The 16,778-nt window shown below is 40.1% G+C and overlaps 1 protein-coding gene across 3 annotated transcripts in view; it reads right to left on the bottom strand.

Annotated features, from left to right (window-relative positions):
- DDX10 (DEAD-box helicase 10) overlaps positions 1-15,051 on the bottom strand; it is a 152,995-nt gene extending 137,944 nt beyond the window's left edge. For all 3 annotated transcript variants that reach the window (XR_008435921.1, XM_053971515.1, XM_053971516.1), the window contains exons 1-9: positions 14,858-15,051; positions 10,418-10,478; positions 10,042-10,172; positions 8,292-8,450; positions 7,721-7,841; positions 6,390-6,579; positions 4,194-4,320; positions 2,762-2,924; positions 1,396-1,480 (exon numbers count right to left, since the gene is read on the bottom strand). Coding sequence is in view for 2 of the 3 variants with exons in the window: in XM_053971515.1 (XP_053827490.1) it covers positions 1,396-1,480; positions 2,762-2,924; positions 4,194-4,320; positions 6,390-6,579; positions 7,721-7,841; positions 8,292-8,450; positions 10,042-10,172; positions 10,418-10,478; positions 14,858-15,043 (1,223 nt within the window). In the remaining variant the exon portion in view is untranslated. The remainder of the gene's footprint in view (positions 1-1,395; positions 1,481-2,761; positions 2,925-4,193; positions 4,321-6,389; positions 6,580-7,720; positions 7,842-8,291; positions 8,451-10,041; positions 10,173-10,417; positions 10,479-14,857) is intronic.
- Positions 15,052-16,778: the final 1,727 nt, after the last annotated feature.

Here is a 16,778-nt window from a genome sequence, read left to right as displayed (position 1 = left end):
TCTCAGCTCCTAATGAGAATTGGGAAAAGGCCTGAGGATCACAACTCCAGGGAGGTGCTTTAACTGAGTGACATAGCTCAGAAAGAGCTCAACCAGTATTCTAAACCTGGCCAATTAAACAGTGCTAAATACATTGTTTTCCTTTCATGATGACAGTATGCCATAAAGACAAAATTACAAGCCTTCTTTGGAAGTCACACAGGACTAAAAAAAAAGAAAGACAAAAAAGAATATTACAGAACTGTAACCAAGCCTATATGCTTTTCTCTCAATTGGTATGCATAAGATCACATTCAAATTTTAAATCAGAAAATAGCTACATGTTTTATCTAATTATACACAACATTCACTGACTTTGTTCATTGACAGGTTTTTCTCAAAGTCATTTAAAAATTTATCACTCCCTTCTACTATAGAAGATCAGAAAACAGCAGAGAGACAGAACGGGGCAGAAATACTACCACTTATAATGAAACCATGGCTAAAACACCTACATTGTGAAAGAGTGCTGGAAGTGCACTCTCATGGTACAGTCACCAAAATTTACAGCCTTCTGATCCAGGAACATAGATCTCAAACTCTTATAGTGTTGAAATCCTGTTGTAACCAACTGCTCTGTCATTAGGTTTAACAACTGCCTATATTGCAAGTTCTACTCTACTACAAACAAATTAAATTAGAGACAAGATATAATGCTAGGCCTCACATTTCATCCTTCAGATAATTGCATGAGGTTTTTGATCTCCTGAATTATATGCAGTAACAGCTTCTGTTTCACTTAAAAATCTACTTCAGAGATGAAGGACCTGGTTTACAACAGTGTATCTCAGTAACTCCCTTCCATCATAAAGGCTTAGCCACAAATATTTTAACTAAAGCTATGCTTAAATATATAATTCCACAAAAGACTTAGAAAATTAAAAACTTAACCTGTAATTAACATTTGATTCTTTCCTCCCAAATTAAAATAAGGAAGAAACAGTTCCATTCTTTTGAAGAGTCTTCACAAAGAAATTGGATCCACAGTCTAAAACATTATTTATCTGTAAATGTCAGTGGCAAAACAAGCTTTTCCACCCAAAACACACTCAACTCCTCCTTGGAGGTAATCCTTCCAAGGGAAAAAGGTTTTCTATTTCCTCACTATTAATTGTCCCTAATCAGATGGAACTATCAGGGATATTTTTGTCTGCTGCAATAAGTCTCTGAGGCTCACTAAGAAATTATTAAGTTAAATCATTACTCCTAACTAATCAAAAGGGTCTCTTAGAGATAACAGTCTTTTTGTTTCTAATTTATATCTTAATTTTTTACAAGTGAGTCTTTAGCCAGTGATCTGTCCCTACAGAGATCTTGCTTTAAACATTAAAATACTAATGAAAAGTGAAAACAAACCTGGCTGTTCTTCCTACTCTGTGGATGTATGTGTTTGCATCTTCTGGACAATCAAACTGAATGACCCAATTCACTGCTGGAAAATCTGTGTTAAGAAAAAAAATACATCAAGTAAGTTCACTGCACTCAAAATCCTCCTACGCAAGTGCATTAATTCCTGTAAGAACCATCACTTGGACCCATTTGCAGACGTTAGGTGCAACCTCTGAAATAAAAACAAAATTAGTTGCATGCATTAGCATACATGAACAATCATTCTCTTCATCAAAGAAAGTTAAATTAATTGTGTGTTCATTTCCTCAATTATTACAGTGCAATGAATGGAACATAATTTCACACTTGACAAGAAGAGACATGCTTTGTGTCACACAGATGATAAAACATCCAATGGTTAACAATTTTATAACGATATCTGACCCACATTACACCCTCACTGTTAATATGCTACATCACTGGGGTATGAAGTTAGCTGTGGTGAGACTGCATCACTTCATCTGTCACATATAGAAATACAATAGCTCCTCTTAAAGATGGAAGGGGGTGACCAAGCCTGACAAAAGTCAACCTTGACTGCGAATGGTATTAATAATAAGCATTTTCTAACTGCTGCACTTCACTCAGCAGCAGCATGCTTTGCACTGAAGTGCTACTTCCAAACCAAATCTGCAGCTCTACTGTATTCCAGAATTATACCCACACTCTAAACCAAACTAACCATACCCAAATTAGATAGTCACGAGATAGTCATGAGATTTCAGCAGTATGAGAACCAGTTTTCATTCCTGACTTCAGTTTTTAGAGCACCTTCTTTCTTTTTGTAACATAGTGACAAAACCTCACATTTTGGACAAAAGAGTTTGCTATCTCAATGAATGACTGGACTCCTGAAAAATCGTGTTATACTTCAATGCCTCCAAGAACTAAAAGAAAAAAAAATTTACCCTCATTTATTTTTCTGTCTCCTTATCAATAGAGTCCTACAATGCCACTCATCTATCACACATTCAAATTTCAGGTTTCCATTTCCACATACCAGTATGTTAGCAATTTTTCATATCCTTTGAAATAACCCACAGGATACAAGCATATCAGAACTACTTAAAACTGCTGGAATCTCACCTTACAGCATGTAGTAAACAAATACATCACTGTTTACCTACCACACGTTTCTCTGGGATAAAAAGAAAATATAAGAACAGATGAAGTGGGCCGCTTCAGTAAAGAAACAGCAGAACTTTAAGAAATACCTCTATTTTGAGCTCCTAAGCAAACTACAGCTTCATTTTTTAAAAACTGAGTCAGTCTTCAGAGTATAAAGTCTGATAAAGCCTCAACAGCTTTAGCTTCTGCTTCTGTGGGTACCTACCCAGGCCACGAGCTGCAATATCTGTAGCGAAAAGCACTGCTGCCTTTTTCCGAACAAAACAAGTGTAGACTTCCATTCTCTTCATCTGCTGCTGCTTGCCATGGAGTGCCAGCACAGGAAGACCAGGCTGAAGCTTACAGAACACTCTGAACAGATACTGAACCTACCCAAGAAATCAAGGGGGAAAAGAATTACCATGCACTGTTAAACATGTTAAGATCATATACAGTGTATGTAGCAACTGAAATTGTACATCAAATTAAACCAACTTTTCTCCACATCAGAGAAAAAAGACGTTGAGACCTTGTTACATGACCAGGTCGAAAGACGACAACAATTGTGGAAGAAGATTGCTGTGCCTTTTGACGGCATTTCCTAAAGGACACCAGAGTAGGCAACAGAAGAACAACTTGGGATGTGAGTACTTAGGCTGTATGCAAAGGACCAAAGTATGAAAAGTCCATCAGAAGCACTTCTTTTAGACAGTATTGGAGGGGTGTTGTGTTTTATACTTGCAACTCAAGTCAGTCTACAGTCTCAGTTTACTACTTCAAGTTTCAACATGTTCTCTTATAAAATCAGCCTGTTTACCCTTACCTACAGCACCCATGATGCAGCACTGTTTTAGAGCAGGCAGCTACCTAGCATCTTGTTAAGAAAGTAGTTACATAAAATGTGTATACTGCAGAACAGCTGCAACTCTGAGAATTTCTGTACAGCTAAGCCAACCACTTCAATGTACTCAGCAGTCAGCTGCAGAACAACAAAAATATCACAACCTCTTGCACAGATGAAAGAACTTCAATGAATATTTACTAGGCCATTGTAAAATAGTCTACTATTGTATTACACTAACAAGCAATACTTGCACTGTAAAATACTTGGTACATGCAGTAGTTATAGGTACAAATACCTGTGCCAAACAAACATATGCAAATAGCTTCAACAGAATGGTCCCAAGGCACTTATACTAGCAGGTATTTGAAGGATTACCTGCTATGTAAGAAAAGCCTTTGCAAGTACTATTTCACAATCACACCTTCTCAAACAGGCAGATTTAAAAGCTTGTAAGGAAAGCAAATACAGTTACTGAAATACTTTGTAAGCTAACTATGAAACATGTCAAAAGACAGAACTGAAATAGCTGGGCCTTACTGACATTAACTTTTAGCACTCATTTTTAACAGCAGACCACAAACATGGCTGAGAATACTCAGGTCTCCAGAACCTTTCTGCATTGAGCCCAGGTCTCAACTACCTCGAAGCCAGGTCCTGAATGACATGCAGCAGTAGGTGATGTTTTTTTCCCCCAACTTCCTGTTGCAAATTAGTTTACAATCTCACCTCTCTGATGTATTGATATCTATATGTATATCTTCATTTTATCAGTTTTTAAATTCTGGAGCAGAAGGAGGGAGAGAAAAAAACATACCTCTTTACAGCTTGCAAAAAACACAATGCTCTTCTTTTTCAAATGAGTTCTCAGGAAAGAGTATAACATGTTTACTTTTTGCTGAAGCTCACAGACAACATAGTTCTGATCCAAAGTTGCTGGGGTACTAAGGGAGGGAAAAAAACCAAAACCACATCAAAAAAGTACATTTAGATAAATCATAGGAACGTGTCACCTTTCTTTTAAGTCAAGAGAGTCTTATACATACTCAGAAAAAGAAGAAAAGAAAAGAAATCAGGCTGGAAAGCTCTCCCACTTTGAGAAACAAGTCTTATCAGCTTCATTTGAAAGCTACATCCATTCCCTTATTAAAAACCAGTGGGGAGGGACAGATGACTTTTGACATTACTTCTAAATTCATTTACTTCCAGCAAGGCAAACTTTCCATGTCTAAGCAGCGACATTCAAATTGCCTTGACTTAAAATGCAATTTTGTCTATTAGTCCTATTAAAGCATCATTAGTGCTTAAGGCAATGTCAAAGCAGAGTCTAATCACACACAAAAAGAGAGCACTGATGTACTTCTACTGATTACACTGAGATGCAAAGTGACTGTCTAAAGCTCCGAATTGTCATCTGAACTCACATTTCTGCTCTTAAAAGCAGAAATAAAAAAAATAAAAAAAAAATTAAAAAAAAAAAAAAAACCCTTTGGGATATTTGCCCTTCAAACACATCTAAATGCTCATCTCTTACAGTCACTCTATTTCACTCTAAACAGACTGGTTATTCAAAATTATCTTTCTAAAGGGTGTCACCTGGGAGGATGAAATTACAAGAGACTCCTCCAGTTTTTATTCTGCTATTTAATTTGAATTACGCCACAGCACTTCTTGCTTTCTACGTCTTTCAGAGGAAATTGCTTTTATATGGCAATGACCTAAGGCAGTAAATTCTAAAACAAATTAATACTTACCGTTCTTTTAATTTGGTTTGTTATCTAATTGCATTCTCCCAAATATTTTAAAAAATTAAATGTACTTTAAAATAGACTTCACTGAACATAGGAGATTTGTGAAATAGATAGTCGCCAAAATGAAGGCTGCATACAAGGCTTGTACATTCTCTTCTGATAAGAGGGTATTAACCACACTTTTTTTTCCTGCCAACCATGTTTATTTAAGATGCCTTTGATAGTACTACTGATTAAAAAATGGTATTTGAAGTACAATACAAAGATAATCAAACCAAATAGTAAAATCTTCTTCAAAATTCAATGTGGTTCTGACATGCATTTTCCTGATGATTTCTTGTTTGCTCCCAGGAAAACCATTTTTATCACTGTACTTCACCTTTCTCCTGCATCTTACATATGGAAATATATGCATATTTCATAAAAGAGCAGAAAAAGAATCATCCATGCTCATAAGTAATTTGACACTCAGATGATCGAGCCCACAGAAATGCAAAATAACATTCTTCATTTGGATTTCAAAAGAAAATTACGTGCCAAAAAGCAATATTCATTTAGTGATACATTAAATGTTCTGAGCATGGCACACCACATACTTCCCTTCCAGCAAGGGCCTCCATCCTACTCCTTCCAAAAGGGCAGGAAAAATCTATTTTGTGCATACAGGGCCAGAGCCCTACACACGCACAGAAAATGCAGCACATCAGGAAGCCACAGGAGTTACCGCACATGAACTAACAGCACATGCTTTCTTTTAGGCACCTAATACTGAATACACAAGCAAGACTGCCATTCTGCACTTGCCCAAGAGGAGAGCACATCCTTGGAAATCCAGATTTACAAATGGCACACAGACAAACTATTTGTGCTGCTTTGGCACAGTCAGCACACACATGCAGAAGACAAGGACGTCGAACAGCAGAAAAGGAGGTACTCAGAACTGAGTGCTGCTAGACCCAGCACACTGGCTATAATCCACTCTGCAGCTTCGTCCTGAGGAAAAAAATTTCCAGTCTGAGAAGCTGTCTGAGGAGTCAAGACAAGCACAGGTTCAGCCTCCCTGTAGTGATTCAGTCAGAACTAGTCCCCTCTCATTTGGAAATTCCTTGCTTTCAGGAAGGCACACAGCAGGATCAGACACTGATCCAGTGATGGATGCACAATGCAACCTCTGATTCAGGGAACTGCCAGAGAAGCAGTTAAATAGGATCACTATCTAACCCTCCTCAGGGTAAAAAAAAAAAAAAAAAATCCCAACATACCTGAATTTGGCTTTCTCATGAACCCAAACATATTCTGGATCTTTCAGACTCAGTCGTGCAAGATCCTTCACGGATTTTGTTTGTGTTGCAGAAAAAAGCAAGGTCTGGCGCTTCTTAGGTAGATTTTCTATGATTGCATTCATTGTATCAGCAAACCCCATGTCTAGAATTCTGTCAGCTTCATCAAGAACTGGATTGAAAGATAAATTTGAGAAAAAGCTGGTTTTAGATTTACTTATTGAAAAATTCTACATAAAATCCATGTAGCACAAAATTCTATCCATACTTAAAATGCAGAGATTAACTACTGTAGCCATGACAGGAATCTCTTTAGATATCCCTGTACTTCATAAAACATGTTTTTTTAAAAATACCTGCAACAGAAATCATAGCATTTTCCATAACCGATGCACTAAAGCCCACAGTTACACATGCGGAAGCAAAAAGATCAGCATCTCAAGTGAGCAGTTTGGCAATTTGCAAACAGACTCCCTGTCATATTACTGAAATAAAAGCAAAGGATGTAAAACACTGATGTAGTATTTGTGACAGAACAAAACACTCTCCTGTACCTAAGCTGAACTTACCATTGAAATATAGGGTATAAACCAAGTAGCACAGAGAAAAGCTTTAAAAGAGCCTACATTTAAGGCAATTCTTGTCTAACTGCCATGAATTGTACTAAGTGTAGCAAGTATGATTTCACATTTTATTAGCCTCATTAGCTTCTTAATTGCTTTTAAGTTCCTCAAGCTATGCTAAAGATTATGCAGTTTTTAATAGCAGGCAAACTTTTTCATTACAATGAAAATTTTTGTTCAGGCTAGAAGGATGAAAACAAACAATGTTAACAATGCAAACAAAAGAATAAAAGGAGCAGAAATCTGTCTTAAAACACACAGAAAAATGTTTTCTAGAACTGGTCCAAAATACACACATTGCAGTGGATATCCTATATAGCTAGGTATTATCACATCAGGAAAGACACAAGAGTTATAGACAGAAAGGTTAAGTTTAGCATTAGTAAAGACAAATGTAAAAGATTATATGGGGCACTATATTAGGGTTTGGCTTCCTTACTAAATCCCCCGCTTGTTCTTATCATCCTAAGGACAGTATGCTCAGCAACTGCTTCAGAGGAAGTACACACAAGAAAGGAGTTTTACTGTTTTCTAATTTAATTTCTACACATGCAAGTTTAAATGCCATTTCATCTACATAACATTTCATCTACATAACAAGAATAAACCTTTTATGCAAGGAAGTGCTGCACACAATTATGAGCTGTTACAATATATTCCCGAGTACTTTCAAGTACTTAAAAAACTTACTCAACATTTGCAGATCAGATGCATAGAAATATGAAGTTTCATCCATGTGTTGTAAAAGCCGTCCTGGAGTGCAAATTAGCATATTTATGTGGTGGATTCTTTCAGACTCTTCTTTCAGATCCTGCAACAGAGTTAATCTGGCTTAGATCTAGTTGTTCAGACTGGAAGTCCAGTACCAGAGACACTCAGGCCAGTTTAACCTATTAACAGCTTTTAGAAAGAATAGTCAAGGAGAAGCTTTCCTCTTCCCACTGATATGCCACCATTTCTTCACACCTGTGGCTTGAGGAAAAAGTATTTCAGAGTAATCTAAATTAACAGGATAGTCCTGGAAGAGTTGGCAGGAAGGTACATCCAGTCATGGACACTGGAAAGACTGCAAATACGCTTCAAAACGCTTCAGAAAAGACACAGAATACACACAAGAAAATTAGTGGGTCACTGATAGGTTCTCATTAACTACTCTCCTCCTTGACTTTTCAAGCCCAGGGTTTCCTTCCTTAACTAGCACTTAATACAGCACTCAGCAACTATGCCTCCATACAGCAAACTCCCAAGGCAGGACACACACCTTTCCTCCAATGATAAGGCCAGCTGAGAACTCATGATTCTTCCCCACTTTACGCAGAACCTTGAAGGTTTGATACGCCAGCTCCCGGGTAGGCGAGATTATCAAAACCCCCAGGCCATCAGCTGAAGTCCACTGCTGGCGATAGAGGAGTTCCAAAGCCTGAAAGAAATCACCCTGTTATCACCACAAAGATCTCAGAAGGAAAACGCACAACAACAAATTGGAAACAAAGTGTCATTTAAGAAAAAAAGACAAAGCCACATTAATTAAAATAATGACATTCAAAAACATCAGTGCACATTTTACACAGTTGATGATATATAAATTCTAACTAATGGTAATGATACTTGCTGTTAGCAAAATTCTCAAGTACCAAACTAAGACAGACAATAATGGGTGGAAAAATCATAAACACTTCACTGCACAATTAATCCTACTCTGCTAAATTCTGGAAATTAGGCCATTTGTATGATAATAGGAATCAGTGTAGAAAAATATGAGAAATTCCCCTGCTCATGAGGTTTTGCGGGAATAGGAATAGAATGAGCACCTAAAACAATGTTAATTATTGAAGCTTTAATTCTGGCTTATAGACTTGAAGCAGTATTATCCACACATTACATACAGAGCATTCCAACTTAAGTTGCCATACAGCTCACACCAGGATTATTCTTCCTCTTATGAATTCATGCTGCAGAAACACTCTATTAGTCAGCTAATCCTAACAGAAGGACGTTACAGGTATGAATATCTGAAGCCTTCTGAAATACTGAGAGATGGTAAGCATACTTGCACAATTTTTTTCCACTCCTCAACTCTTCAGCTCCTCTCTTAGGCCTCTTCTCTAAAACTGTTTAAAAATAAGGTTTGTAAAATGAAGTACTTCTACTCTTAGATTAAATAATAGAGTAATCTCACTTCTTAAATTAACAGGACTTTTGAAGCCACTACAGTTTTTTATTCTCTACTAATGAGATTTTTTTTTGAAGTAGCATAAAGCACAGATCTTCTTTACTAGAGACAGTATTCAAAGCACCTACTGCTGTTCTCACAGTAATAGGCTCCAAAGAAATTTATGCTTACAAAAATGCAAGTAATGTTTAATACAGAGTAACTCCATAAAAAATATATTTATCCCCTTTGGGGTTTGTATCCACTTATACGTATGTGTACTTCAAGCACATGTCTCAATTGAAGAAATGAAATGCTGATCATGATGCTTTGAGTAAAACTGTCAGACATGTACATCCATTACAGGGATTTTCAACCCACTTTTCTGCTTGCACCTAGAAGTGATTTCTAAGGAGTTGCGAGGAAGTCCACAATCACTAAGATTAACTTTGTTATATAAGGTCCAAATTGTAAAATTTTAAAGGAGTGAAAACCAGTCACCTAAAAAATCTAAAGAACTGAAAATCAACCATTCTGTTTCATACACCTAGTTTTCAAATGCCAGAAAAATTGGACAACTAAAGTTGCAGGAAAACATTATTGAGAGAAAAACAAAGCACTTCCTAAATCACACAGGGTCAAAATGAAACTTTTAAGTCACAGAATACTCCTGGTACAAAAAATACACTTCTTTCAGAAGCTCAAGCAGCTTTATTCAATTCCTAAGTATCTTGGCTTTCTGAAACAGAATAGTTGAATTTTAACTTTTCTCTCAGAATCTTCTAATGTAAGCTGACTGACATCAGTGTTTCAGAGATAACTTGGTTTGAGTAGAAATAGAAGGATGTAAATTACTTACTGGAACAATAAAAGCCAATGTTTTGCCTGATCCAGTCTTTGCAGCTCCAAGTACATCTTTACCTTGTAAAGCCAAACCTATGGTTTGCCTCTGTATCTCTGTTACCACACGATACTGAGATTCCTGCAGTCCTAGTATTTGCAGGATGGGAAGAGAAGAGAGAGTGTAGGAGGGGAAGAGGAACAAAAAAAAAAGAAGAAAGAAAAAAAAATATTTAATTTTGTCTGATCCATGACTGCATTGCTCTGTTTAGAAAATGCTGTACATGTCAATACTTAGCTAAAACTTAGTTTAAAGAAAAAAAACGTTCAGATGCAGATAAACAATGTATTCCCTTTGACTTATATTATTTTCCAAAGAAAAGTTCTATACTCACCTTTAAGGGTTTTCTTTGACAGTGGAAAATCTGAAAATCTTTGGATTTCACTTGCATTTATCTGAAACAAAATAATTTTAATCAATGCTTATAATCCAACCATAAGAGAGGAAGTGAGTAGCATTCTACAAGTTGGTGTTAACATAAATATATTGTTCAGTATGACCTGATTCAAGTTAGCTAGTCAGGCAATTTATACTAGTTTAACCTAATCTAAAACATGGATTTACCATAAACTATTCAGTAAGTAATTATATACTTGAATAATGCAGGCTAATAGCACAATTTAAAGCTCAGGCCATCATGAAATCACTGAGCAATTTAGACTGAAGAGGACCTCAGGAGGCCCCTGGTCTCTACCTTACTAGAGTCCAGATGTCCTTCTCAAATCCCAGCAGGGATCTACTGGGAATATACACTCATCCTCACTGCAGGGTGTATTTGGGCACCAAGAGCTGCAGCAATATTACATCTACCTGACTGGGAAGAGTTCACCTTTGTCCTGAAGCTCACCAGATTCACCAACCTCTAGCATTCGGTTTATTTCATTTTTTAGAGCTGTCCTACAAGGGTTAAAAAAAAAAAAATACTAAAAAGTAGTTCATTGTCCTGACACCTACTAACTTAGTTCTCTGTAGGCACCCATACTTGAGAGCTGTTAATTACACACACAGAGTCCCCAATAAAATGTGTTTGAGTCCACGAGTTTGCTCAATGACTTACAAAGATGAGGTGTCAAGTAGAGGTCTTGGGAAAAAATGTAGTATTTTCAAGGCTGTTCTAGAAGATGTGAATAGCTTTCACTGGCAAAGTTCACAACTAATAGTAGCAGGACAAAAAAACCCACAAAGCTCAAGGGAAAAAAAAAAAACAACAGAGACTACTGTACTTATAAAGCCTGAAAGACTATACAGCTTTGAATGAATGCTGACTAAAATCCATAAATGGAGATTTTCAAATGTCAAACTTGGAGCTTACAACTCATGCACTTCTAATAGGTATTGTTTATGTCTAACAAACTGCTGAACAGAAGTCTCCCAAATCAGGGTCCAAGCAAAATAGTCTTCAGACCCTCCTGACATCTTGTGTTAACAATTCCAGAGAAGGCTTCAGATAAAGAGCTACTGAGCTGTCAGATCAGCCTTGTATCTCCTTGGAGTACCAAGCCTTTTACAAACTCTGCCTGTTATAGAAAACTGAGAGCTTATAGCTGTTTAAAGCGTCTAAATCACAACAGCACTCTTTTCAGCCTAGTTCTCTCCAGTAAAATCAAGAAAGTAACTTAACATATGAATTTAATCTCTATAAATAAAAGGTAAAAACAGGTAAAAAGTTATAGTGCTCTTATTAAAACCTGGTTTTGACACATTTCAAGGCAAAGCTCTTGCAAGGTAGATTTCAAGCTTCCACTAACTTTGCTCTGTCCTAACAGAGCAAATAAACTTTTGCCAAACATTATTTTGGAGGAGGGAAAAAGTCCTACTAAAATCACCATAAAAAGGGGGGTTTTTTTGACTTTCATAAATTGGAATTCTTGACAAGTACTTCCAAATTCAGTTGGTAATTCCCAGTCTTACTATTTTGCATGCTAAATATTTACAGCTCAGTGATGCATATAGTTTCTGGTTAATTTCAGCCAAGAGACTCTCTGCATAGAAAAAAAGTAGGCCTACAGGAGGGAAAAGTATTTTACTAACATCAAAAAAGAATTCACACAATCGATTACGTGCAGCTAAATGGATAGATTTTAACAGGTTTGTGATACATCAAATAGGCTATTGCAGCGATATGAAATTGTTCTAAATAATTAAAGTATTTCAGTAGTCAACTTCTTTTTAACTCTAGATGACTCGGTAAGAACAGATATATTAATCAAAGAAGAAGACAAATATTGTTCCACTCTTCTACCTTAAACTTCTCTAAATCAATTTTAAAATCATTACATGCATAAGCCTAGCTCTTTCAAAGATGTCCAAGGAAACTTTTTAAAAGTGAGAACAGTATTTAAAGAGCAAGGAATGTTGGGAAAGGCCATGTCACAAAGCTTCCTGTATTATTTCTATGCCCTACATACTTCCAGGAGCTGGATAATGTTATGTTGTAGTACCCTTAAAAATATATCAGTACCTTCAGATTTTAAGTTATATCCAAAAGGAAGGCATAAGAAGGACTGATGTCTGAGGTAGATCTTCTGATAGTCCCATTCCACATCTACGTGCACCAGTGGAAAACACCACCAACATCTGCTTAGTTTGTTTCCCTGTCCAAAGTGACTACCTCTGCTCATCTGCTGGGAAGCTGTCACCGTGAGCTCTCTCTAATCCCCTCCATATGAGAGCAGCCAGCTCATTTCAAATACTTCAATTGCTGTTCTGATCTAACTTGACTAATTTGACACCAAGCAGACTAGAAAGGATTTATCACAAACAGCTCCCCTGCACATCAGTTAGGTGGTTAATGCTTTTCATGAGCACAGCTGTTTGGAAAAGACCATGTCCATCAATGGCCTGACAGGCAACAAAGTCACTGAATCAACAGAAAGCAGCTCATCTATGAACATATAACACACAAAATGGTTCCATTATATGGACACACTGAAACTAAATTTCACATTTTCCATCTATGCTGCCACACGCTTGTCATCACATGTCAACAAATGAAAAAAAAAAATCCAGTAACAAAGTATAGTGGTTGAGTCTTCGTTATTAATTTTGTCTTGTTTATCCACCACAGTCATTCTCACACACAAAATCATGGACAGGAGGCCAAGCTGGATCATCTTGCATCCACGAGCCATTCTACCACTATTTCGTGCACACATAAATCTAACCCACGCACAGCCTGTGTGCCAGAGACCCCAGCCACTGCTCTTCACAGAGAGGAGCTTATCCAAAAGCTTCCTATTTCCCTTGTCCCTAAGGGATCTGCACCATGCAGAACTCAGTGGACACCGCTGAAGATCCAAGCACATGGCACTTCTTCACAATTCCCACTCCCACTTTAATCAGATCCAGAATTCCAGAAGAAACACTGGAGAACCAGTGGAAAACCTTGCCAGGGACCAGAAAAGACTATCTGAAGGCCTGAAGACAGAAAGTTAGGTGGGCATTCAATGGTATGTTCACAGGCAAGAGAATCCCAGAGCAAAAGGACAGCAAAACCCCAGCAGAGGTGAGACCAAGAGCCCCCAGAACTATTCTAATACAAGCAAACATTTACTTTTTCTTAATTCTGATGAAAACATGCCTGAATATTACAAGCCTCTTTTCTTCAACACCCAAAACTACACACAAACACAACCTTCCACTATCCAATCCTTACTTATGCCGCCCTAAGCTGCACAGCAAAACAGAACTATTGCCCATGCCCAGAAACAGATGCATGTGCAGTCACATTAGTGACACGGAAACATCCATAGACATTCACATAGCCAAGGCTAGGAGTAGAGGAACATGCCATTTGTTTTCAAACAGCAAAGCAAATTATCAGTTAAGCTCAAGAACACTAACTTGCTACATCTTAACTCATGGAGTTAACATGACCTCTTTATAGTAACAGATGTGTTTCTTCTACACCTCTTGTCATTACTTTCTGCTCAATCAAATTACAACCACCAAAATCTCATTACCACCAACTGTGCCAAGTGCTGCATAACCAAGTACAACTGCCCTGCAAATTCAGCAAAAGCTGGCAGGAGGCAGAGCAGCACTACACACAGCACACATCTAACCCGTTATTCACAATTACAGTGCGTTCCACTGATCAGTGTGGCTCCAAAGCCGACTATCTCCCGCAGAGTTCAAAGGGCTCTGAGAGACAAAACCGACACCGCTCACTTCAGGTCTCGCATTCAAATACCTATCTCCTGACTTGAGGCTAAACATCACATTCATTCATACTGATGATTTGCCCGTCGTGCGTCTTCTATGAAGACAAACGTGTGCTATCTCCAACACGGAGATATCCACGTTGCCTGGTGAGAAGGGCCAAGAGCCCCTGGTTACAACCTGCTTCACCCTCCTCTTCCTCCTCCTCGCTGCCCTCCTAACCATGAACCCCCCCGCCCGAGGGTCGCACTGCTCCCGGCTCCACAGCCTGTCCAGTCACCTCCACCAAAACCCCTGGAAATGCGGCTGCTGGCCCCTCCTCCTCTGCCTGAGGAAAAAGAACAGAGCCTGATCCCGACCTCGTGACAGTAAAAGCCCACTGCCCGCCGCAGAGCAGTGCCACCCAACACACCTCTTACCTACGGACACCACCAACAGCCCTGCCGACCGGGGGGCTCCGCACCGCTGCCCAGGACTACAGACACCATTCCTCCTCTTCCCAGTTCTATCCACACACACGCCACACGAGGAGAGGAGCCGCTTTTTCACAGAGCGCCGCGCCCGCCCGCCCGCCCGCCTGCCCCGCACAGCCCCTCGCTCCCGGCCCGGGTACCTCGGGGTAGCGCTGCACCAGGCGGCCGATGTTCTCCCGCTCCACCTGCCACTCGGGCCGCTTCCTCTCCTTGCGCTGCAGCCGCAGCCTCTTCGTCCGCCGCGTGTATTTCTTCTTCCACCGCTCGAAGCTGCGCACGGGGTCCATGGCGGCCGCTGCGGCCCCACCGCCGCCGGGCTGGCCCATGCTGCCCCGCCGCCCCGCGTGGGTCGCGCACGGCAGGGCCGGGCCGGGCCGGGCGGGGCGGGGCCGGGCGCAGCCGCAGCGCGTCACTCGGGCACCGCCCCCTGGCGGCCCCGGGTTGCGCCGGCGTCCGGGTGGAACGTGTGGAGTATAAGCCAAGAAATGAGTTCGTGCCGCAGCAGGGAAATTACGCTGTGATAGAGATTATGAAACGGAAAGGGAAAAAAAAATAAAATATCCCTTAAAAAATACACCTTAATTGGAAATACCCCTAATTGTGATTAGTGCTGGCATAAATTTTGTCCTCGGCGTGTGATGGTGTGGGGGAATCACAAAACCATATAATGGATTTGGTTGTAAAGGACCTTGAAGATTATGTAGTTGCAGCCTTTCTGCCGTGGGCAGGGGCACCGTTCACTACACCAGGTTGTTCAAAGCCCCATCCAACCTGGACTCGGACACTTTCAGAGATTGGGCAGAGATACACAGCTTCTCTGGGCAGCCTGTCCCTGTGCCCCACCACGCTGACAGTAAAGAATTTCTTCCAAATGTCTAATTTAAACCATCCCTCTTTAAATCCATTCACCCTTGTTTTATCACTACCTGCCCTTGTGAAAAGTCCCTCTCCAGCTTTCTTGTAGGCCCCCACCAGGTACTGGAAGGCTACAGGTAGGTCACCCCAAAACCTTCTCTTTTCCAGACTGAACAATCCTAATTCTCTCAGCCTTTCTTCACAGGAGAGGTTCTCTAATCATCCTGGTATCCCTCCTCTGTACTCGCTCCAGCAGGTCCCTGTTCTCCCTGTGCTGGGACCCCAGAGCTGATGCAGCGCTGCAGGTGGGGCCTGAGCAGAGCAGAGGGGCAGAATCCCCTCCCTGGCCCTGCTGCCCACCAGTGGATGCAGCCCAGGACACGTTTGGCTTTCTGGGCTATGGGAGCACACTGACAGCTCATGTCCAGCCTCTCATCCACCAGCATCACCAAGTCCTTCTCAGCAGGGCTGTTCTCCATCTATTTCCAGCCTGTGTTCGTACTGGGAGTCATCCAGACCTATGTGGAGCACCTTACACTTGGTGCACTTAAACCTCATGAAAGTCCCAAAGCCCAGTACTCAAACTTGTCCAGCTCCCTGTGGATGGCATCCCACCCCTGAAGTGTGTCAGCCACACCGCTCAGCTTGGTGTCCTAAGCACCTTTTTAGATAGTAGAAAGCTATTAAAAGGTCTCCCTGGAGCCTTCTCTTCTCCAGGCTAAACAGCTCTCTCAGCCTGTCTTCACAGGAGAGGTGCTCTGTCACTCTAATCATTTTTCATGGCCTCCTCTGGACTCATTCTAACAGGTCCATGTCTTTCTGAGCACCCCAGAGCTGCAGTGAGTACCCTGGAGCTGGACTCAGGAGGAAGAGTTCTGTGGCAAGGCTGTTAATGCTTTATTTGCCCATTCGTTACAGGGGAAAAACTGACAAATTTGGAAAAATCAAAACTCAGTGGAAAGACATAGAGTGGGGCTTGTGTTTAAGGTGCTGGGTTTAAGCTCTGACATGTGCTTTGACCCTTCATTATACAGCTGTAGTCACTCTTAATGGCCTTGGCTCAGAGCCTTGAACTATGCAAAGGGTTGGCAGAAAGTCACAGGGGAAACCGCAAACAGACAGAATTGTTTTACGCTGCACGGTGTGAGGCTGGTGTCTATAAGAGGCACATGTCTCTCAACAAACTAGATTCAACCAACCTGCAGA

Source organism: Vidua macroura, chromosome 2 (genome assembly GCF_024509145.1).
Source record: "Vidua macroura isolate BioBank_ID:100142 chromosome 2, ASM2450914v1, whole genome shotgun sequence".
Taxonomy (NCBI): Eukaryota; Metazoa; Chordata; class Aves; order Passeriformes; family Viduidae; genus Vidua; species Vidua macroura.
This window is presented reverse-complemented; position numbering and strand designations above follow the sequence as displayed.